The sequence below is a fragment of the Mauremys mutica genome, chromosome 7 (genome assembly GCF_020497125.1).
Source record: "Mauremys mutica isolate MM-2020 ecotype Southern chromosome 7, ASM2049712v1, whole genome shotgun sequence".
NCBI classification, from domain to species: Eukaryota; Metazoa; Chordata; order Testudines; family Geoemydidae; genus Mauremys; species Mauremys mutica.
Genome location: NC_059078.1, coordinates 60,044,564 through 60,068,509, shown reverse-complemented (window position 1 = coordinate 60,068,509; position 23,946 = coordinate 60,044,564). Strand labels below are relative to the sequence as shown.

The window sequence follows — 23,946 nt, the reverse complement described above, 5'->3', positions numbered from 1 at the left end:
CAGCTTAGCTTGGGGCCCCGCTCTCTCCTTAGCTCGGCCCCACTCCATCTGACTCCAGGCACATTCCTGCTCACACGGAGGACGGGACCCACCCTGGCCTTCTGTCTCCTTGATTAGCCGGCCCGCCCTGTCAATCAGGCTGACCTGGAGCATTGGCCTCTTGCCATTGTTCCTGGGGACTGTCAGTCTCAGGGTCCTGATTTGCCATCGATCCCTCCCCTTTTAGTGCTGGGAGCTAGCAACCAAAACACCCCCACTGAATGTTAGTAAGGGGGCAACAGTCCCCTTACACTAGGACAGACAGGCAGCCTGCCTTAGCCCCATTGCTGTGCTGCTGACCGGGAGCCACCTGAGGTAAGCCCATGCCCCAACCCTGAGCCCTAACCTCCTGCCCTAGCCCTGAGTTCCCCGCAAACCCAGAGCACCATCCTGCACCCTAAACCTCTCATCCCTGGCCCCACGCCAGAGCCCCCTCCCACACCCTCCTGCACCCTAACCACCTCCCTCACCCTGCAGCCGCCTTCTGCACTTGCAATCCCTCAGCCCCATCCCCAGCCTGGAGCCCCCTCTGCACCCTTGGCCCCTCATCCACAGCCCCACCCCAGAGCCAGCACCCCCAGCCCAGAGCCCTCCCACCAGGGATGAAAGTAAGTTAAAGGACTTATCGGTACGCCAGAGTCCTGAGCAGGGGTGTGGCCTCAACTGGAAGAGGCGGGGCTTTTAAATCAAGATTTAAATCACAGCTGGGAGCCCCGGGGCCTTTTTAGATCACCCTTGGAGCTACCAGCTGCAGGGGCGATTTAAAGGGCCCAGGGCTCTGGCCGCCGCTACTGCAGCAGAGCTCCGAGCCCTTTAAATCGCCAACAGAGCCCTGTTGCCGCTACCGCGGGGCTCCGGCAGCCAGGCTTGGGTGGTGCTTTAAATGGCCTGGGGCTCCGGCCGCTGTGGGGTAGCGGCTGCAGGTCTCCTGTGATGATTTAAAGGGCCTGGGGCTCTGGCACGCCGTACTGGACCTTACCGCCTTACTTTCACCTCTGCCTCCCACATCTCAACCCCCTTCCCCAGCCTGGAGCCCCCTCCTGCACTCTGAATCCCTCGGTCCCAGCCTGGAGCCCCCTTGTGCACTCCAAACCCCTCATTTCTGGCCCCACCCCTGAGCCTGCACCCTCAGTTAGACCCCTCACCCGCTCCCACACCCCAACCTCCTGCCCCAGCCCAGTGAGAGTGAGGGAGAGCGAGCCAACGAGTGAGGGGGAATGTAGTGAGTGGGGGTCGGGCGTCAGGGAAGGGGCGGGGCTAGGGTGTTTCATTTTGTGTGACGAGAAAGTTGGCAACCCTAAGGGGCTGGGATGTGCCAGGTGAAAGAGTCCTGGTGGGAGGTGAATGAACCCCAGTAGTCTGCAGGGTGTCAGTAATCCCCAGTGGCAGGGCGGGTAGGGTGAGTGTGGGAGGGGGATTGTGATCCCTTGGTGTGAGAGGAGGAGAATTAGCCCTGGAGGGTCTGGGGTCGATAAGCCGCTATGCAGGGCCGGCTCCAGGTACCAGCGTAGTAAGCAGGTGTTTGGGGTGGCCAGTTCAAAGGGGCGGCACTCTGTCCGGTATCGGGGCGGAACGTCCGGGTCTTCGGTGGAAATTCGGTCTCTCCCTCTTTGAGCTGCTGCCGAATTGCCGCTGAAGAGGAAGAGAGGGAGGCCCCACCGTGTAGTGATTGAGCTGCCGCTGAAGTGCCGCTGCTCGTCTTTTTTTTGTTGGTTTGTTTTTTGTTTGTTTTTTTTGTTTTTCCCTTGGGGCGGTAGAAAAACTGGAGCCGGCTCTGCCCCTAGGGGAGGGGGGTACATGCGAATGAGCATGAGCCCCAGTGCATGGGGCGGTGGTGAGTGCTCCCCAGTGGATGAGTAGGCGGGTGCAAGCTGCGGGGGGGGGGAGGGGTGTCAAGTGAGCTCGGGGGCGGGGCCCGTGACGAGGAAGGCGGATCAGTGAGCCCGGCGGGGGGAGGGGCGGGGTCAGTGATCCCGGGGGCGGGGCTGAGCAGAAGCGCGTCCATCCAGTATCCAGACGGAGCGGCCGCCGCTGGGCCACGTGGTGGGGCGGGTCACATGATCGGGCTCAGCTGACGGCCGGCCGGGCTGACAGGGGCGGGGCGCAGGCGCTGGCCGGGCTCTGCCATGGAGCGCGCTGAGCCGGTCTGGGAGCGGGCCTGGGCCCTCGACGAGATCCGCAAGGGCAGCCAGAGCTGGTCGCTGGCAGCGGACGCCGGGGTGAGCCTTGGGCAGCGGCTCGGGGCCATGGACGCGGCTCCCGGGGGCCGGAAGTGAAGGGTTGTTGGGGGGCAGGTGAAGGGAGCTGTGGGGGGCTGGGGGAGCTGAGGAAGGGGGCTATGGGGGAGGTGCAGGTGATGGGGCTGGCGGGGAGAGGTGAAGGGGGCTATGGGAGGTTGTGGGGGAGGTGATTCCCCAGTTGGACTCGCTCTCAGCCTCTGGGCCCTCCTTAGCCTCTCCTGGCACCCACTTCCCTCTCCCTGTGCTGCGGCCGCACCAGGGGGCTGTAACCCCAGGTGTTTCTCATCGCCCCACAGTGGGGGCCTGGCCTGTTTCTTGTTGGCCCCCTATGAAGGGGACTGTCCTCCGGCAGCCTGTACCCCAATCTAGTGGGTGCAGTCGGGAGGGTCTTGGCAGCTGGGAGTAGTGGGGTGCTTGTGGTGAGGGCAGGGCTCAAAGGCTGAGCCAGCTGTGTTCCCCAAAGCTAGCAGCAAAAGTAGGGGTGGGCTCATGGGTCTGGGGGGGTCATATACAAGCTGGCAGTGGGAGTCTTTGGGCAGCTGGCTCTAATGAGGGGTGTGTTCCTCCTATGCTGTGTGGATTCTTGAATATAGGGACCTCTCCTTGCAGACTAGAAACCCAAACATGGCACTAGTGTGCTAGTGCCCAAGAGCTGGGAAATCTCTCCCCCCTCCAGAAGTACAGACAGAAAATGAAACTGGTCTCGCCCTCCAAACTGAGGGCCACCTTCCCTGTGGATTGGGGAGGGGGCAACCCACGGATGTCCTGAGAGCTCTAGAATTTCCCATCTCCCCATTCACCCTAGTCCCCTCTGTGACTTTCTCCCCCTCCCACCTGTTCAGCACATGTACCAGTAGTGACCGGTTCAGCGTTAATTACCTTCTGAAATTTCTCAGGTTGGCAGCACACCCAGAATGGTACTGTGGACAGCTGCCATCCTGGGCTTTCCCCTCACTCCCCTGTGTCACATCGAGTCCTCATGGAATCATAGTGCGACTAGTTACAGGTGGGGGGGGGGGGCATGATAAAAGGAGAGGGATGTGATGCCACTTGAAATCCAACTCCTCAGCAAATCAGTGGTGGTTTCTGCTATTTTAATATTCTTTTGTTTTATGAGCTGGCCCTGTGTGAACTGCAAACAAAAAAAACCCTACAAAAATAATGTGGGGTGGGGGGGAAATCACAAGAACATTTAGAATTTTAGTAACCTGAGTCAGGAGTTCTCCAGTCTAAAAGATCTTTATTTTGTCACTTTCCTGTTTTTAATTCACTTGAATGAATAGCCCTGGCCTTTTTATTGTGGCTAAAGTTATCTGAAATTAAACACCACTCTCTTATGTGTTTTGTAAATAGCTTCTGCATTTTCTGCAAGAGTTTTCCCAGCAGACCATCTCCAGGACTCATGAAATTAAAAAGCAAGTAGACGGACTGATTCATGAAACAAAAGCCACAGACTGTCGCCTACGTAATGTCTTCAATGACTTTCTTATGTTGTCCAACACACAGTTCATTGAAAATGTGAGTGCACCAGGATCTAACAGGCTTAGAAGCAAGTGATATAATTTGGAGTATGTTAAAATAGAGAGCTTTTCTCTTGGGTCTCTATTGTTTGTTCATTTTTGTTTGGCAATCCTATAACTATTGGTAGAATGATGTATTGTTTCTGATGATTTTGTCTGTTCAGAAGTCACTTCTCTAAATTATGCCAGAAATATAAGGCAAGTTTGTAGTTCTGGATTCTTTACACTACTGTGAACAGCACCTTCCCTCCCTTGCCCTGGTGCCTGCTGGGCCCTAGCAACCAGGGGATTTCTTTTGGTTTTTCAGTCTCAACTTCCTGAAGTCTGACATAAGGGGCATCTCCTTGTGATCCACTTCTGGGTCACAGCCCCCGTCCGTTGAGAGTGGCTGAGATAGCCCATATCTGATGGTTATTCACAGTATATTATTAGTGTCTTGTTCAGTCCAATTGTAAATGTCCTATAAGGAGACTTTGGTAATCTTGGAGACTTCCACAGTCTGATCTGAAAAGCAATGTAGAGTTTTTTGAGATGATCACCTATCTCAGTGGTCTTTAACCTGGCGTGCACGCACCCCCTTGGGTTGCGAGATGCCCTTTCTGAGGGTGCAAGACATGCCAGATTTTTTTAGAAGGTAAATTATCGAAAACACAAATTAAGCACAGGCACGTAAGTACAACTGCTTTGTTTAATCAAACCTATGTATTAACATTATACATTTTTTAACGATTATTCTGTTAGAAGTCTATATTTATTTTAATTTCACAGTTAAAATTTATCTCTTTCTATAGTTATGATATATCTAGGTTTAAAGAACTGACCTGCTTCAATTTATTTTTGATAAGGGGTGAAAACATATTTTTGAGAACCAAAAGGTGCAGAGTGCAGTAAGGGTTAAGAACCACTGACCTATCTGACTGCATCTCTTGATGTACTGTTAATAAGGACAGTGTTCATACAAGCATTTGGTTCTGCTAAATCTGCGTTTCCCACGCTGTGTGTCATTAATCCCAGGGGGATCACGAGAGAGCACTGTACTGGGGGGTGAGGAGGGGTAGAAAATGTAAGTAAGTGTTGGTAAAGTGTGGGGAGGCGAGGGGTGGAAAGGGAGAATCAAAACCCTGGCACACTGCAACTGTCACTTGCATGCATGCATGGCAGTACCAGCGCCGGCAGCCACGTAACAATGGGCTCGCAGGTCACATGGTAGGAGGGCTGCCAGCATGGCACCCAGGTACTGCTCAGGCATGCTGGGCCTTGGTGTGCCAGGTCCTCAACGTGGTTGAGGCTTATGATTCTCTTTGCATCAGGGACCCAAGGCATTTCCCTGGTGGCTGCCCCGATCCATCTTATTCTGGGCTACCTCCTTCACTTTAGAGCCCAGGGCCTGGTGCCCTCGTCAGTCAAGATGCACCTGGTGGCCAAATCAGCCTTCTGTGCTGGTGCAGGGCCATACGATATTCTCCCATGCTATGACTGGCTGATTCCTTAAGGGCTTGGATCATCTCTTCCTGTATGTTAAGCCCCTGGTCCCGCAGTGGGACCTAAACCTGGTGTTGGCCCATCTCACGGGGGTCCCTGTTTGAGCTGCTAGCCACGTGCTCCTGGTCACACCTCTTGTGGAAGGTGGCTTTCCTGATTGCGATCATGTCAGCTAGAGGGGTCTCAGAACTCAGGGCCCTGACCTCCGAGCCCCCGTACACGGTGTTTCATAAAGATATGGTCCAGCTCCACCCACACCCTTCATTCCTCATGAAGGTGGTCTCTGCCTGTCACACGGGTCAGGACATTTTTCTGCCAGTCCTCTGCCACAAGCCCCATGCGTCCTGTGAGGAGCGCCGCCTCCACACACTGGATGTGAGACAGGCTCTGGCTTTCTACTTGGAGCGAACTAAGCCGTTCAGAAAGTCCTCGCAATTGTTCATCGCCCTGGCTGAGCGCATGAAAGGTTGGCCGATCTCCACTCAGTGGCTCTCCAACTGGATCACCTCATGCATCTGTACCTGTTATGACCTGGCAGGAATCCGTCCACCACCAATTGTAAAGGCTCAGTCGACTCAAGCGCAGGCCTTGTCGGCTGCCTTTTTTGGCCCATGTCCCCATCCAGGACATTTGTAGGGCTGCTACGTGGTTTTCAGTTCACACGTTCACCTCGCATAATGTGATCGTCTCCCAAACCAGGGAGGATGCCGGGTTCGGCAGAGCTGTGCTCTGTCTCGAGAATTTGTGAACTCCTACCCACCTCCAACAGATATAGCTTGGAATCACCTATTGTGAAATACACATGAGCAATCGTTCAAAGAAGAAGAAAATACAGTTACCTTTTCTGTAACTGGTGTTCTTCGAGATGTGTTGCTCATGCCTATTCCACATCCTGCCCTCTGTCGGAGTTGTCTGGCAAGAAGGAACTGAGGATGCGGGGGCGCGTGCAATGCCCCTTATAACACGCCATGGAGGCACTCCTCCAGGGGTCACTGGGGTGCTCTCCTATGGGTACTGCTAGGGGAAAAACTTCTGGCACCAGTGCACCTGGCGAGCACGCACATCTACTGTGGAATAGATATGAGCAACACATTTTGAAGAATGCCAGTTACGGAAAAGATAAAAGAAAAGACAGTTGTTACTGTTCTAATAAATTTGTGCTTTAAAATATTTGACCATTTGTGATATTTGATCTGTCAATTGACCAGTTATTTTTAGAACAAACAAACGCCCAAATTGTTTTGCGATTCTCCTATGAAAGGTGCTATAGAAGTACAAAATATTTCCTACTAAACTGTAGAAAAAATGCCCAATCTTCTAATGCTAAATTAATACAGGTATTTTTAAATAAATGCATTAGACAGTTCTAAAATAGCATCATGCTGAATCTCTCTGATATAAATGATCATATTGTTTCTGTTTCATGGAAATTTTAGTAGGAATAGTGTCAATATGTTAATGAATTTTTCTATACCCTGTGGACAGTGCCTGTTTTTCATCATCTGCAGCAGAATGTTATATTAATTTGAATCAATTCTCTTGAATCCATAGAGAGTATATGATGAAGAAGTGGAAGAACCTATTCCCAAAACTGATGTAGGAGACAAAGCAGAACAGGTTAGATGACTTATATTATTACGAGTGATGACAGTGTGTTTGGAGCTGTGGAAAACACAGAAGTAGACACAAGTTTGGTTTTTTCATTTTCATTTTTTTTTTTTTTTTAACTCTCAGGCATTTGCAACTTAGATGCTGAATTTTGTTTACTTTTGCAAGTCCACCTGTTGGGTGACTTGAGTCTCACAACCCTAAGAACTAAGGAGAACTCTTGATGAAAACTGGTGTATCGTAACTTCTAGCCCGGTGTCTTGTGTCTAGTAGCCAAGCTTAAATTCTAGTTTTCTAAGTACAACATGTAATTGTAGCAAAAGGGGCAGGGGGCTAAACGCTCTTCCCAAATCCTGGAGTTGTGACTAGACACAGATTGTGTCTGGAATCCTGTAATGGTGCAAAGCCAGGAAGTCTTTTCTTCATTTGGTAATTAAATGCACTTGGAAGCTAAAAGATCTGTTGTGTTTTGGGGTTGGTAAAGTGGAATTTAATCTGCGATGAAAAGATGTATTCAATTCTATCCGTTTTAAGCTTACCTAGGGGTTTTTGTCATTTTAACTATAGTGAAACAGCTCTGTTGAGAGACAGCAATTTTCAGTCTCACTGCTATGGCATAGTTGAACCCATGACCTCTACCATCAGAGGTGGAAACCATACCTCTATGCCACCAAGAGATCTGAAGGTAGCTGTATTGAGAGTGGACTCATTATGCTGATTTGGAGCTAACCTCCTGCAGTTACGTTTGACAATGAAAATGACTTCGACGAAAACTAAACACTAATACAATGTTTCTGTTATTTAAAGGAGAAAACCCGGGAACAAAAAGAAGCAGATTTGATTCCTAAAATCCAGGAAGCAGTGAACTATGGGTTGCAAGTGCTGGACAGTGCATTTGAGCAGCTGGACATCAAAGCAGGCAATTCAGACTCTGAAGAGGAAGAAACTAATGAAAGGGTAGAACTAATACTGGAGCCAAAGGTAAAGAAACCTGCCTTTGTGAGGAGCTTTGGGCTTGAATCTTGTATACCAGTGTAAGTGGGGAGCAATACCAGCCAAGTTGGTTATGCTGGTGTAAAACTGATACAAGTTGCATCAGAATTGGGCCCATTGATTGGGGCTGAAGTAGCGGGCAGCAGCGCCCCTTGCTGAGCTCTCTCTGGATTTGTGTAGCTAGCGCCTGTGTCTTAGAGCCAACCAGATAGTAGTTTTTGCAAAGAGTATGTAGAAAAAGGCTTTATGCCCTTTTCTGTGGGTTTTCTGGTGCATGTTGAAGTACAGGGGGGTAGTTCATATTAATGGGTTTGGGAAGGGGCACATTCAATTTTTGTGTGGGGAGGGGGTCTTAATGAATGTGAACTCTTTATGGGGTTCGGAGACAGTTTAATTGATACAGACCACGATCTCCATTGGACCAACAAATAACAGCCCTAACTGTCAATCCTGGACCCAGGACTCCAACCTAATACTTCTGTTCGTCCAGTCTTCATGAGCATTATTCAACACCTGATTTGGAACCTAAAGCCGTTTGGGGAATAAAATATAGTGACTAATGGTCTGCATAGTGTTGGGCTCTTTTAAAAAAAAAAAAAAAAAAAGTGCGGTGTTGTTTTGAAATAGGAACTGTAAAGTGTCTTCTCCGTGGCATAGAGATGTAAACAAAAACCCAACCCTCTTTGTCTCTTTACAGGATCTCTATATTGATCGGCCTTTACCTTATTTAATTGGCTCACAGCTGTTCATGGAACGCGATGATGTTGGGCTGGGGGATTTCTCTAGTGAAGGTTTGTGCGGGCGATGGCCTTGTTTATGTTGGTAACTAGTTCCAGGCTTATTGCTTATGGCTCACGTTGAAGTGAATGGCTCTGATTATGTTGTGTGTTGGTGATTTTGGTGACTGATGCACTAAGGGGGCGTGTATGCGCCATATCAGGTACCTGCTAAGGGCTAAATGTTATAGTGAACTGGCCGAGCTTAATGTGACTGAGTGCTCAGTGCTTACAAGATCTGACGCTTTTGGGCATGGAATGGGGGGGTTATCATAACCTGTGCTTTTCAAACAAATCTCCTTTATTTAGTGTTTAATTCTCCATTTACGATGCTGTAGGCTAGATGTCTGTGTTCTGAAGGCTGGATAGCTGCATGTGTCACTGTGCTGTCTGAACTGAGCTCTCTTTTCTGTTTGTCATTTTTGAACAGAAGGGTCAGTAGACAGTGATCGTGGGAGTGTAATTGACAGTGAAGAAAAAGATGAAGAGGTAAGAGGGGAAGGTAACTGGCTGTTTAAGCTTGTTGGGGCAGGGGCTATTTTTGTTCTGTTTGTACAATGCCTGGCATGGTGGGGTTCTGGTCCATGACTGGAGCTCCTAGGTGCTATGATGATACAAATAACTTTTTGCATAAACACTTGGGCTTCTTGATTATATGATGACCTCATTATTTAGAATGACATTTTCCATTCCAACATCACTAAAGGGTTAAATCTCTTTTAAATTTTATATTTTAACTGTGATACAAATATTTCACGTTGCTGTTCTTGTGCGGTAATTTTTCCTGAAACAAAATCTTTCCAACAGAGCAATAAAGAGACACTAGTTCTGATTTTGCTGCCTGTATTGAGCAATGCATATTTGGCTGAAATATTTTCAGTCTAATCACTTATTGTTGAAATGACAGAAAATTAGAGCTTCCTGTGACTACACATGCACTTCAGGTATATGCAATGATCCAGTATGGTGACAGAAGATGTACAACAGAAACCCCATTCACTGTTTACTCTGTAAACCTGCTTCGCTCCACTGATTATGGTGAACCATAACTTGTGGATTTATACATTTAGTGTATCAATCTTTTGCATCTGACAAGCTATGTCTGTAATGTGTACATTACATGCACCAGCTGTGTGCTAATTAGTGGATGCATGCTCTCCTCTGCTCCTGAAAAGTCTTTTGCTTTCTGCATTTTGTAAGACTTGCACTTTCCTTTTGAGCCAGACTAAAACTCCTCTTAAAATGTTGAACATCTCTCTGAAAACAAAGCCTTAAAAACTCTTGTGCATCAATCATGGTCTGTAGTGACTAGTTACTTTCTGACACTGAACCCAGCAGTCTAGTAAGCCGAATAGGTGCAGTAGGCTGTTTTGGTGGTCAGAACTACTGCAGGCATGGAATTTTAAAGCATTCTACCTTAGACACATAGCATGACTGTGTGCATTGTCTGTTTATCAAATCACTTTTGCATTCTAGGAATCAGATGATGAATTTGGAAACCCAAGTGAGGACGACCAAAAGCCGATAAGGGCAAGTACTGTGGAATGGAACAAAAAGCTGTCTGATTTTTAAATCAAGATTGGGTGCTTTTCTGAAAGACCTGCTCTAGGAATTACTTTGGGGAAATTCTTTGGCTGTGTTCTACAGGCCAGACTAGATGATCACATTAGTCCCTTCTGGCCTGGGAATCAATGTATCTATGTGCTGTACACAGTGGAGATGCAAGGGAGAGGAGATAGACTTTGAACAGCTGTCCCTATAAAATCCTAGGTTAAAACTTGAGTCTTGTCATCTTTCAGATATCTTGTTTGTGTGCTCAGCATGTTTGGGCCCGATGGTCCTTGGCTTGAGGGTGGAATGGGGTGTGGGTGAATGCTTTAAAAATGAAGTAAAGTCCACTTGCAGTTAAAGTCCAAACCTTCAGAAATGCACAATGTCTCAGATAAAACAGAAAAGGCAACGTAGATAGGGGATGAAGCAGAAGGGAAGCTGGAAGGTAGAAACAGAAGTGGGAGGGGTGTGTGTGTAATGAGGAGGATACTGTCCTAGTGATCAGATTTTTTTGTCATCTCTCTTCCTTTTAGTCAATTGGAGGAACTGTCTGTTAGTGCTGGGCCAAGGAGAATATGCAACATAACTTGGGGCTTAGGACATTTTCTTCCTTGTCATCCCCACCCCCCAAAAAAATCATACTCCCTAAAACTAGTTGAATGTACCTGTAAGCAAATTCAGTTCAGTCTGCTGGCCTTTCTCTTTCTAGCTGTAACAGACAACAATGACTTGTGTTGTTGCTTTTCAGAGAAGGACATTGGTGAGTGATGAGGAGGAAGAGGAGGATGAGTGTGACCTCTTTGGTGACTCTGAAAAAGAGGAGGAAGAGGACTTAGAAGAAAACACAAGGCCGGTAAGGGATTACTGCTGCCAGTGGGAATGGGGCATGATTCCCTCTTGCAGGTGTGAAGGAACTGCAATACCATCAGTGTGAGGAAATGAGCAAGCCCAGTGATGGCTAAGAGTTCTCTGGCACGGGGTGTTGCAGAGACTGTTGAGGCTCCTTTCTATCATTATTGCCTGTTCATGATACCTCTTGGGATGCCAGAGACCCAGGTTGGCTCCCGAGTGGCCTCTGAAGCTGTGCAAAGTAGCTTATTGCGTTCTTACATGCAAATGTTATCTGTCTCTTACTCCGGGGACTGCCCAGAAACAAGGTGGCTGCTTTAAGAATTTTGAAGACAAGTGGGAAATAGCTTGTGTTCTTGCCTGTTGTGACCCATTAAATTACCTGATAGTGTTATGCGAGTTTAAATGTTCTGTCCTGCAGGATTCCAAAGTGCTTTGCAAACCATCGGCATATAGCCCTATCAAAGCAGTGCTACCTCTGGTGTGGAGCATGGCAGCCAATAGGGGAAGGGAAATGATTAGCCCAGAATGTTGGGACAAAATCCTTCCTCTTACACACGGTCCTAGGACGTGAGCTCCCTTCCATAAGGGTCTGATCTGAACCCTCTTCTCATCCCATTCAATTATGGGGTTGAAACTCTGTGGATTAGCCTCAGATGAATGAAGGGCTGATTGATTCTGCTGGCATCTGCACCTGTGTTTACAGGTATCAAACCTGTTGCTTGCGCTGCTAAGCTGTCCCCTTGGGTAATGTTCTTATCTCTGCCAGTAAGGGGTGAGCCAAAACTCATTGAGACATAAAATAGGACTTCACTGAAAAGAATACAGTATTCTCTTCCTTCTCCTTGTTGTACCCTCAGAAAAAGAAAAGACCAACGTCGTTTGCAGATGAGCTGGTGGCCCGGATCAAAGGGGATGTGCCTAGCAAACAGGATGAAGAGCAGTCCTGTAAGCTACTCTTTAGTACATGCCTGTGGGGAAGTACTAGGATCTTGAGGCTGTTTGAGGAGTTCTTTGTAATAGTGCAATGGTATTCTCAGATGTGAGTACGTTTTGCATGAAAGCAAATAGCATGCTTCTGTCCTCTTGCAGTCAAGACAAGTAAATGATACAGACAATGATGTTCTAATAACACAACATATGACAATGGGATCCTAAAGGGGTTCTGGCCAGGGGTAGGTATGAATGTCAGGTTGGAATTTGTAGGGAGTTACCAGTAGAATCCTCCATTCAGGAACAGGCTAATCACTTCTCCTCTTTCCTGCAGGTCAGGAAGGGGATTCTCGCCTAGTCTGCTCCCCACATGGTGTAAAATTGTGCATGGGTGTATGCACATTATTTGGCTGTTTAATCTAACTTAGGGGGAGACGCTGGTCACTAGCCTCTTCCCTTTGTGGCTGTTCTAAGAGTGAGAGAAACAAAATATCCTACTGGTTTAGTATGTTCAGACTTTTAAATAAAAGCTAACCTGTCAGTATCACTTGTACTCTGAGAAACATTTCTTGCTGCTGGTGTTAGTTCCACCATAGACCAAGAGTGTGAAAGATTTTTGCCTCTTATTTACGCTTGACCATTTAGACCACCTGTTGTTGTTTTTTTTCCCTACTTTGCTCAGCTTGAACAGTCAAACTAGACTGATCAGTTTCATGCTTAATTTACTAAATGTTCTTGTTTCTGAAAATAAATAGAGGAATCTTCCATGTATATCACCATCAAATACTTTTAAATTAAAATCTTTAATCTGTAAAGTTCCTGACATGATGGGGCCCTGATATATGAAGTTTCTAAGTGCTACTGTAATTAAAAAAAAAAAAAAAAAAGACGCATTTCTATTCACTTCAACCTCTGAAAATGTTCTCACTTGAACAATGGGCATAAAACTAGTTTGCAGGGTTGCTTCAGGAAGCTGTGCAATGTAGGAAAAATATACAAATAGGCTCTTGTTCTGACTCTATTATGTTTTAAAATGCATTTATAGCAAACTGGCCTCAGGTAATAAATCACAAGAGTAAAGATAGACTCTTTTTAATTACCTCTTCATCTTTTCTTCTCCAAGCCCCGTCAGCAGAAATCAAAACGAAGAAGACTGTGAAAGAAAAGAAGGAAGTTAGAGTTCCATCAGATGGTAGGGCTTCCCCCTCTGCTCTGTAACTTCTGCTTCCAAATTTGGGGGGAGGGGGTCAGATCTTCCGGATAAAGTGATATATTCCAGAAACCCCACTTCTGCACTCTATCAATTAGCATCCTTCATTTTATATGATGGGCTGTGTGTGTGTGTGTGTGTGTGTGTGTATATATAATATACACACACACACATATAGATCTCATAGAGCTGGAAGAGACCCTGAAAGGTTATTGAGTCCAGTCCCCTGCCTTCACTAGCAGGACCAAGTACTGTCCCTGACAGGTTGGTTTTTATTTATTTATTTATTTTTGGCCTCAGATCCCTAAATGGCCCCCTCAAGGATAGAACTCATAACCCTGGGTTTAGCAGGCCAATGCTCAAACCACTGAGCTATCCCTCCCTCCAGTAAAGTAGTCTGTGTTCATGTCTACACCAAGCAGGAGTAGAAATGGGTGTAGAGGAAGTTCCTTGCTCACACATGATCTTACTTGGTGTGGTCCAGTTGCTATAGATCTCATGCTTAGTTGCAACAGTGATACACGCATGATGTCAGAACTTCTATAGAGTAGACAAAGCTGATTGTTCCGTGTGCATCTGTAAAATCAAAACAGGGTTGTTACCATGGAGTATGTGTAGTTATTTGGCCCCTTCTCCGTGTTGCCCTTCCTGAGAATGCAGAGGAATAGGCCCAGTTAACAGCTCTCTTGCAGTATGCGTGTGCTGTGTTTCTAGATGACGAGGATGACATCTTCAAACCTCCCAAGCTGACTGATGAGGACTTCTCGCCATTTGGTTCGAAGGGTGGCCTTTTCAGTGGCGGGATGGGACTCTTTGACGATGACGAGGAGGTTAGTTACTGGTGGGGTAGAGGGGCATGTGAATTCCTGCACAGATGTCCCCCTAAAAAAGGATTGATGCTGTTCGAAGGTGAGGAGACAGGAACTCTCTAACTTGCCACAACATCTTTCCGGCTTGATCAAGCATTGCATTTGTGGAGTGAGGTTTGCATTTTGTTCCTCTCTGCACGATGCCCTTTCTCCAGTAGTGGAGCTAGTATAAAAAGCAACGAGGGGATGGCTTGGCGTTCTAAAAATCACATTGGAAATAGTCTTTGGATTCACAGGTTCAGCTCCCAGCTGAGTTGACTCAGACCTTCTTCTTTTTGAGGTAGATAAATCAAGGAAAGTGCAGTTAACTGAAAACACCTGTGCGTAGTAAAGACCTTTAAAGGCCGGTCCACACTGATGCTGAAAATCACTTGCCTCTCTTCAGAGGATAGCAGATTTGACCCTGGGGTCTTTGGGCTAAATATCCCTCCCACTCCCTCTACACTATTAGCATGCAGGAATGCTGTCAATAACTGCTCTGCCACCCCTACCCCAAAGGTACCCATATTGCAACAGTGCAGTATATACATAGCTTGTGAAGTGCTGTGTGATTTTTTTTTTCTTTTTTAATAGAAGGCCAGCTGTATAGACCTAAAACTGATGTTTAATAGCCTCCCTGACCCATCTTAGACTCTTGGTTCACCCCTTGGTCCTGTTAACCTTTGATTGTACAACTCCTGGGTACCTGCACTGCCCTGAAAAGTGTGTGTGAAATTGATTTACAGAGAGATGTAACTAAACTGTCTCTTTTCTCTCCCCCTCTCCCCCCATTTATACATGCCTCAGTTCTATGCAGAAAAATGTTGGTATTGTGAAAAGAAACGCTTGTATTTCTAATAAGATTTAAGAATCAGGAGGTAAATAAGAAAAATAACTGTGTGTGTTATGGGCTAGAGTCAGCTGACTTACTTAGAGCAGCAACTGTTGGCTTTTGTGGCTATACCCGCACAGCTCCTCAAAGAGGCTATTGAGTTACTAGTCATGACCAATGAGACATAAGATAGAAGAATGACATTAACAGTGCACCCACTGATTCAGATGTTCCCTGAGGACAAAACTTTGCTATCTAGCAACTTGTAGAGCAGACTTACCCTGGAGTGGGTGTCAGAGATCAGAGAAAGATTGATACTTATTGGATACTTTTCAACAGAACAGGGAGCCTCTTTATTATAGATATCTATCCTCCCACCCCAACTCTGCCTTCATCTATTTTAAAGCACTAAAAATATATTTCCACTCTAAGCAGCAGTAATTGATTTTTCTTTTAATTACAGGTTTATAGATTTGGGTTTTATCAGTACAGATTTGGATAAAATAACTAGGCTCTCATTTATTATTGTAAAAATTACCTTTATCTTAATTTTTATTAAATAATTCCTTTTTCAATATAGACACATCCTCCATAAAGCTTAGTAGGAGAATGAATCATAGAATATCAGGGTTGGAAGGGACCTCAGGAGGTCATCTAGTCCAACCCCCGGCTCAAAGCAGGGCCAGTTCCCAACTAAATCATCCCAGCCAGGGCTTTGTCAAGCCTGACCTTAAAAACCTCTAAGGAAGGAGATTCCACCACCTCCCTAGGTAACCCATTCTGCATCAGGATTCCTCAAGGAGCCTGTTTTCAAACCACTGTGCCCAAATCCCTCTGTACACTAGGGTTAGGATATTTTTGGGGGTGCCAGGGAGAGTTGGATTCTCGACACCCTCTGAGTTACAGTGATGCCCAGCTCTTAGGATCCTTGGGTACCCAGGGTCAGATTTTCAAAGTTCTCGTTTGAGTGATCAGCATAGCAATTGGAACCTGTGTTTACTGTTTGAGGAGCACAATTTCAAGTTCTCTTCAGCTGAACATGTGTAAGAATGAACCTAGTTCCATGCAGTCACTGTCCTAGCTTCTGGTAATCTAGCCGGAGCTATGTGGGTTTGGCATGTCTCTAGCCAAGGAAACCATGTGTAGATGTGGAAGGGATTCGTAGTAGTCAGCTGTTCTTTTGAATTGTAACATGTACTTTTGGAGAGCAGGGGGTATCACGTAGTCTTTAAATGCCAATAATCTAAATCTGTCACACTGCATACTATGACCAGTGATGTTAACACTTTCTTTTGTCCTGGACTGAAACTCAAGAGATTCATGCTATGCCCTTATCTTGCACCGGTCCCTCTTATGCCCTGTCTGTGTGAAAAAGTTGCATAGGGATAAGCTAAAGCAGGTGTCGGCAACCTTTCAGAAGTGTTGTGCCAAGTCTTCATTTATGCGTTCTGATTTAAGATTTTATGTGCAAGGAATACATTTTAACATTTTTAGAAGGTCTTTCTATAAGTCTAAAATATATAATTAAGCTATTGTATGTAAAGTAAATAAGGTTTTTAAAATGTTTAAGAAGCTTCATTTAAAATTAAATTAAAATGCAGAGCCCCCCGGACCAGTGGCCAGGTCCCGGGCAGTGTGAGTGCCACTGAAAATCAGCTCGCGTGCCGCCTTTGGCACACGTGCCATAGGTTGCCTACCCCTGTACTAGACAGACAGCTCTGACTGAGGAAAGTCCAGTACTGCCAAACAAACAAATCACAAGTCAGGCTGAAAAGAATCGTGAGTAGTTTAGAACTCATTTGGAACCACAGGTACGCAATCAGGCAGCAGCAGAGACACCCCCCCACCCCAAAAAAGCAAATACAGTACAATACTGTTAAATGTAAATTACTAAAAAAGTGTTTGTTTTTTTTTAAACTTGACAAGGTAAAGAAACTGTTTCTGTGCTTGTTTCGTTTAAATTAAGATGGTTACATGCAGCATTTTTCTTCTGCAGAGTAAAGTTTCAAAGCTGTATTAAGTCAAAGTTCAGTTGTGAAGTTTTGAAAGAACCACAACATTTTGTTCAAAATTACAAACATTTCAGATTTACAAACAACCTCCATTTCCAAGGTGTTCGTAACTCTCAGGTTCTACTGTTAAAACCATTGCAAGCCCGTGTGGATGCATATGTTGGTATAGGAGTGGCTCTTTGGTTTAGTGTAAATTGGTTGGGACCAGGTTTAATTTAAACTGAATAAAGCTACTCTTATACCAAAATAAGTGTCTATAAAAGTTTACACTGGCTTAACTAAATTGTTGCAAGTTTGGGTGGCCAAGCCCTTAGAGCAGGAAGTGAAGCAAAGGGAAAGAATTTTTCCTTACCCAGAACAAAAATGGAAACATGCAGAAATGCACACATTTCAACTTCTTCTCCATTGGCTGTTGCCCCAAGTCTGTATCTTTGCAATCAGTTGATCAAGTTCTCTCACTCTCTCTTCTGTTGTACGTCTTTGTATTCAATCAGTGCGATCTTTTTGCTGAAGCACCAAGAGGGGAAGACTCAAAAGAAAAAGAGCTGCGAGCCCCAATAAATGATGGTAAGAACTGATTTGTACAAGTAGCACACGCCTCCGGTTGCGCTATAGGTGTCTAGATTCTCTGTGGTTGGTAATTCTCTCTCTCTCTCTCCTCCCCCCCGCCCCCAGGGTGATCTGAACCAAACTGGATAAATAGCAAACTAATAAGCTAGAAAAGAAGCTAGTAGTTAACTGTGCTAGATTCTCAACAGAATGTAAGATTTTCTGTTCTCAGTGGGGAAATATTCACATTTTTCTTTTGATTTTTAAAAAGCTAGATGTTTCTCCACCGTAACTTTTTTATAGTTTATGGTCCCCATCAGGTTGCTGGATGGGAGGCGTTCCCACTAGGGGCTTGATGCAGAGTCAAATGCTTTTCAGTATGAAGTAATTTGCAGCAGGGGGTGTATGTGACCAAATGTTTTTTGAAAATGTTTATACCTAAATTTAGGCTTCTAAATTCATATATGAGCCCCCGACTCTGAAAAGTGCTGTGTGCCCAGCTGCTCCTACTGAAGTCATCTAACTCCAAAGGCTAAATTTTCAAATGCACCTTAGGCTCCTAAGTGATAGCCATTGTTTTGGGGGCACAGAGGGGATTTTTAAATGATGTATAACATGTGGACACAAGCTCTTGTAAATAACCACACAGGAATTCTTTTTATTCATGGCTTTTTAGTTTCATGGGCATGTTTTGCAACATGGAAGGAACATCTGCACTCACTCTTTGTTTGTTGAGGAAAAACAACCACAGAAATTCAGAGAATGTGTCTAAAGCACATTGATTTGAAGATATTTGGGCTCCCGAACAGAAACGAGAAAGCTCAGTACAATTGTCATGTTTCTTATACTGCAGTATTTGGGGCGTTAATTGTACAAAATGTTTGCATCTATAAGTTTTATTGTCTTGTCTTGTATTTCCCATAATTTCAGAGCCATCAACAAAGGCTTTACGGAAAGTTCCTGCAGGCGCAGTCTCTCTTTTCCCAGGTATGGTTCAATTGACAGTGACCTGCTTCATGCAGGGAACAGATCTCTTGCTTTAAAACACACTACAAAGGCTGTTATCCAGCACTTTACCAACCAGAAAGCTCTATAAAGCTGGCATTTCTTATTTTTATTTAAAGTCCAGTTTATAGTCCAGTTGGTGCGAGGCCGGCAGGCTCCCTACCTGGCTCCGCATGGCTCCCCGGAAGCGGCAACATGTCCCTGCTGCTTCTAGGTGGAGGCACGGCTAGGTGGCTCTGCGTGCTGCCCTAAGCGCTGACTTCACAGCTCCCATTGGCTGGGAACCATGGCCAATGGGAGTTGTGTGGGCGGTGCAGCGCACAGCTGCCTAGCCACACCTCTGTCTAGGAGCAGCAGGGACATGTTGCCGCTTGCAGGGGAGGCGCATGAGGTGAGGGCCGCCTGGATCCGGCACCCTGCACCACCTCCCGTGCCCTGTGTGCACCCCCCCTTCCCTCCCCCAACTCCCTCCCTCCCTCTTAATTGACTGGAATTTTTTCGCTTACCCGCACCCCCCCGCATTTCCCCAATATGTTGGATAACAAAGCTTTTACTGTACAATGGTTTTAAAGAAAAAAATGATCAAAATGCAGCACTGCTGTATTGAATGTTCAGAATCAAACATGAATTGTGAACATGCTAGGCCTGAATTTCACTGTGTTCTGTGGAAGTATAAAGCTTCTGTGGGGGGCATTCTAGAAAGCATGAATATCAGTGAAGTTGGAAGTATCATTTCTAAACTAGCATAATCTTGGATAGCTTTATTTTTAAGAGTCTATGCATGCAGTATATGAATCAGTCATACAAATAAAGGCGGATATTGCATGGATACAGTTCAGCCCTATTCCTCTTTCAAGCAGTAGTCTGAGCCGCATTTAAAAAGTTGGCTAGATCTTTACAGTATTGTGCCGTTTCTTCATGCTAGCATGTTAAGTTTGTTTTGAAGGAGGTGGTTAAACTTGTTGTTTCCCCCATGATCAGAAAGAGAAGAAATAGTTACAGAACTCCCTGCCCCTCTTAGTTTCTCTCAGGAAGCTGAATCTGTGTGGGGAAGAGCTTCTGGAAGTGTCTTTTAGTTTTGAACTGCACAGCATGTTGCACATTTTGAAGTGTAGTAACAAAAGCAAACTGAGATAACATGTTTGCACCAAAGTCTTATTTTTATATATTGGATATATTTCTTCCTCTATCATGCCATCTTGGCTGGTTCTAAGACTGGCTAGATGAGCTCAGAATTCCCTCATACCTTTTCACTAATGCACCAGGGATGGCTTTGGCACAGGGTTAGGTCAGATGCCATCTTGCTCCTCTGGGGCAAGTGCACACTTTGTCAGTATTGGAGCTGGCTAGACTGTCTGTTGCAAGCAACTGAGGTGATAAATTTAGTCCTCTCTTCCTATTCAGGAATTGTGCAAGTAGATCGTGACGTCTATGAATTTAATCACTGTTCAAAAATCATTGGCTAAATAGCTCTTAAACTTTGTAGTCAGTGTTCAGTCACATTATTGAATATTCTGACTTGCAGGTGGGAATGACGTGTTTAGTTCCACTTCTGTTCTCGTGGAGAAAGAAAACAAGAAGCCCATGGAGCAGAGCCCAGACAAAGGCCCCAAACAGCCTGGGAAAGTCAGTCTGTTTGATGACGACGATGACTTTTTTGTGGAACCAACTAACAAACATTTGAAATCGGGTAAAGTGTGTTCGGAAAACTATAAAAGGTCATAGAAACTAGGGATAGTGGGAACCTGCGGGTCATGAAATCCCTCCGGCACCTGGTGTTTTTTCTGCCTCTGCTATTCCACTGTCTTATCTGTATCTGATCCCTCTGAACGTTACCATCAGTGATGTGTCTGCTCTTTCTTGGCAGCTGTTGGCCATTCACTCTTCCTAAGGGTTTTAAGTTTTTTTCTGGGAGGCTTTTTAGTGTTAGGCAATATCTAGTTTTAGTTCAGAAGAGCTGTATGTGTCTAGATGGGCGTGCACATTCAGGGTGTGTGGGGAAGATGGAGAACTGCAGCACCCATTGACGTTTTGGCTAATGACCTTTGTACCCAACTGACTCTTCACTTTGTGAGCTAGCCCAACCAACCCACCCACCCCCATTAAAAAAAGACTTCTGTTGCTCATTGCTGTCATTCTGCTCTCTACAGAAGAGACTGTACTCCTTCTAGAATGTCACAGCCTCTCTTGTGATCAGTGATAGCTGGTCTCTTCCAACAGAAAACATTCCCCAATATAAATATGTATTTTCTTTCTTTTTTTTTTTTAACAAAGTCAAATCCACTGCTGATTTCTTTGACGATGATGGCGACTTATTCAAGAAAAAGCCTGAAGTTGTTCCTGCAGCTGTCAGTAAGGCAGCTGAAGGGCGTAAAGAATCCATGGGACGGAAAAAGGTAATGTTAGAAGTGGATTTTTCTATTGTGCACAAAGAACTGATCTTAGAGGAATAGTTAGGCCACTCTGGCTCTAACTCTGCTGGAGTCTATCCCACAGAATAACAGGAATATGTTTTGTCTCTATGAATGTGATGCTTAGTTTCCAGATTCCTCCCCAGCCAGCTCTGGGGGTTGCCTGTATGCCTTCTGCAGCTCTTTGTCTTTCTGGGATTCCTGCCAGAGGTTTCCTGTGCTGCAGGGTTGGTCTCTGGGAGTCTTACCAAGGCTGGAGTTGGTGGTCTCTGTCATGTGCCTCTCTTGTTCCTCTTCTTGCTCTGTAGCAGCTGGCAGAAACTGGCTGTGAAATAGAGCTGGAAGGAATTTCCTGGCTGACCTAGTTTATTTGCTGAAAAGTGCAGTTTCAGGTTGACCGAAGCAATTCATGAATTCGGGTCAAGCTTGGCTAATAGTTTTGGCTGACTAAAAATGGGGAAAATAAATTTTCAAAATCAAAATGGTTCATTTAGACACTTTTGTTTCTAAACAATGTTTTGTTTAGAAATTTAGCAAGATTGACTTAAATATTTTTTAAAAGGGTAAACTTCTGGTGAAAGGTTTCATTCCTGGTACACCTCTACCCCGATATAACGCGGTCCTCGGGAGCCAAAAAAATCTCACCGTATTGTAGGTGAGACCACGTTACATTGGGGTAGGGAGAGGAATCACTTTTACTGCTCCCTGCCCCAGCTTCTCCCTCTCGGGGTGGGGGGGCATTCTTGCCATGCCAATCAGCTGTTTGGCCCAGCAAATCTGGAAGGGGTGGGGAGGAGCGGAGGAGCGGCGGCACGCTTGGAGAGGAGGCGGAGATGAGCTGGAGCGGGAAGCGGTTCCTCTCCCCACCCACCCCCAGTTATTTGCGGCCCTCCCTGGGCCCCCTCCCGCCCCAGCTCACCTCCGCTCCATCTCTTCCCATGAGCGTGCCGCAGCTCCCGCTCCACTTCCCCCCATCCCTCCCAGGCTTGCCGTGCCAATCAGCTGTTTCGCTTGTGGGAGGAAGCGGAGACAGAGGTGAGCTGGGGCAGGGGGGCCACAGCAAGTAAGAGGGGGAGGTGCAGAGGAACTGCTCCCTGCCCCAGCTCATCTCCACCCCGCCGCCTCCTCCCACAAGCATGCCACTCAGCTCCGCTTCTCCTCCCTCCCAGGCTTGCCGTGCAAAACAGCTGATTGGCGCGGCAAGCCTGGGAGGGAGTGGGGAGAAGCAGAGCTGCGGTGCATGGGAGGAGGAGGAGTGGAGGTGAGCTGGGGCGGTGGGGCCCTGGGGAGGGCCACAGCAAGTAATGAGGGGGTTCAGAGGAACCGCTTGTGGTAACATGAATTCGGCTATAACGATGTAAAGTAGCCCAGTCCTCCGGAGTGCTGCTTTACCGCGTTATATCTGAATTTGCGTTATATCAGACCACATTATATCGGGGTAGAGGTGTACTTATTAACTTAGGGTTATAGTACTCTCCCATTGGCTAGTTCATCTCTGTTGTCTCTACAGGGGCTTATCCAGGAAAATATAGCCAAGCAGTGCCATGGAATCCCTATAAGTCCCTCCTGTTGAAGTCAATGGGAGTTATATGCAAAAAAAAAAATCTATGGCCAACACTTAAAATCGTCTTCATGCTGCTGATGCTCTGCAGAAAGATCTGTCTTCAAAACTACGTGGGTGTTGGGTTCTCTAGTGTCTGGATCAGAATTTCCTAGGTTTTAGCCATCCCTTTTCAACAGTTGGGACACTTAGCAGGCCAGCTACCAGCAGAGCTACCAAAGAGGAATGTAAAGTGTGCTGTTTGCATTGATTTAAATAGGTGCTGATGTGTTCTTGTTTTGAAGAGTCAACCATCTTCCACTGAGGACTCCAAGTCTTTATCTGACATACTTCCCAAAAACCAAAGAGGCCTATTCTCTGATGAAGAAGATTCTGAAGTAAGTGCTAAATGCTCTTAGATCTAAAAGGAATTCTAAGGGGCCTGGACCGCAACATGGCAGTAGAAATGCAGTCACGTTACCTAAAACCCATTCCTGTTGAGAGATGTCTCAAATCGTTGCTTATCTCCAAGGAATGGGATCTCTGGTATGTGGTTCCCCCAAAAACCTCTCCCCGGCAGGAGCAGTTTCTCTCCAGCATTTTCCACCAATTCTAAAACTTCTATTTTGCACGCACACAGAGGCGTGAGATGGAAGGTTAAAGGAAGTAAAAAGGCAGGAAAGAGCATCCAACCCTTGGATTTGCTTCAGTGTATATACAGGGGTCGTGTGAGCTCTTCAGTCCCTGTCTTCTTGCTTCCTGACCTGGAGCCTTCAGAGCAGACATGCCAAACTCATGGGAAAAAAAACAGAAATTGGGCTTGTTTTTTGGCTTAATTGGCTTGTGAGCTGCTTGCTGGCTAGCTTTTGGCTTGTTGCTTGTTTGGCTTGTAGCTTGTTGCTTCTTTTTTGTTTGTTTGGTTTTGATTGGATCCTGGGAAGCAGGGGCGAGAGAGAGTCGGGGTGCACAGCAGTCCCAAACTGCGTGCCAGAGGGATCTAATCACATTGAGTGTTGGGGTTCTGCGGGATTGGCTTGTTTTGGCCTTGTTTTGAAATGGGATTAGCTTGATTTTTGGCTTATGGTGAAAGCTGGGGTGCTTATTGACCACGTAGAAGTTGGCAACTGCTTCAGAGAGCTCCCAGGAAAAGTTGCATGCACTCAATATTTCTGAATCAGACTGGAGGTATATTCAGTAGGGCCCCAAAATCAGTGACCTTTTCTGTGAAAGTGTGGGCCTCTGGGTTCGGTGTGGTGAGAATCAGCCATCTTACTCCTCTTCAGTAGCACACCAAACAGTCTCTCTTTGAATAAATGCAAAGTGCATATTGTTTTTCCAAGTTCTTAAATCCTGTTTCTCTCACCTCAAACTGTCTTGCTAAGTGACTGTGTTTGGTTCTAGCAGGACTTATTTTCATCAAGTCAAACGGGGAAGTCAAAGAGCACATCTCTACCACCTAGCAAGTCAGCCACAAAAACCCCACTCTCCCTCTTTGACGATGAGGATGAAGAGGTAAGTGCCTCCCCAGCACTGGCCGCACTTCCTCTG

General features: G+C 46.1%; 1 protein-coding gene across 4 annotated transcripts in view; it reads left to right on the top strand.

Annotated features, from left to right (window-relative positions):
• Positions 1 to 2,101: 2,101 nt before the first annotated feature.
• The window catches only part of WASHC2C (WASH complex subunit 2C), a 61,998-nt gene continuing 40,153 nt past the window's right edge, over positions 2,102 to 23,946 (top strand). For 2 of the 4 annotated variants that reach the window (XM_045023803.1, XM_045023801.1), the window contains exons 1-17: positions 2,102 to 2,258; positions 3,633 to 3,797; positions 6,833 to 6,898; positions 7,697 to 7,870; positions 8,580 to 8,673; positions 9,089 to 9,147; positions 10,135 to 10,188; positions 10,958 to 11,062; positions 11,919 to 12,006; positions 13,115 to 13,183; positions 13,916 to 14,031; positions 17,388 to 17,460; positions 18,373 to 18,429; positions 19,973 to 20,137; positions 20,722 to 20,843; positions 22,704 to 22,796; positions 23,803 to 23,910. In XM_045023803.1, the coding sequence (XP_044879738.1) occupies positions 2,166 to 2,258; positions 3,633 to 3,797; positions 6,833 to 6,898; positions 7,697 to 7,870; positions 8,580 to 8,673; positions 9,089 to 9,147; positions 10,135 to 10,188; positions 10,958 to 11,062; positions 11,919 to 12,006; positions 13,115 to 13,183; positions 13,916 to 14,031; positions 17,388 to 17,460; positions 18,373 to 18,429; positions 19,973 to 20,137; positions 20,722 to 20,843; positions 22,704 to 22,796; positions 23,803 to 23,910 (1,701 nt within the window). In that variant the 5' untranslated portion in view covers positions 2,102 to 2,165. Of the gene's footprint in view, positions 2,259 to 3,632; positions 3,798 to 6,832; positions 6,899 to 7,696; positions 7,871 to 8,579; positions 8,674 to 9,088; positions 9,148 to 10,134; positions 10,189 to 10,957; positions 11,063 to 11,918; positions 12,007 to 13,114; positions 13,184 to 13,915; positions 14,032 to 17,387; positions 17,461 to 18,372; positions 18,430 to 19,972; positions 20,138 to 20,721; positions 20,844 to 22,703; positions 22,797 to 23,799; positions 23,911 to 23,946 lie in introns of all 4 variants that reach the window. The other 2 variants (XM_045023802.1, XM_045023800.1) reach the window with 1 other exon arrangement.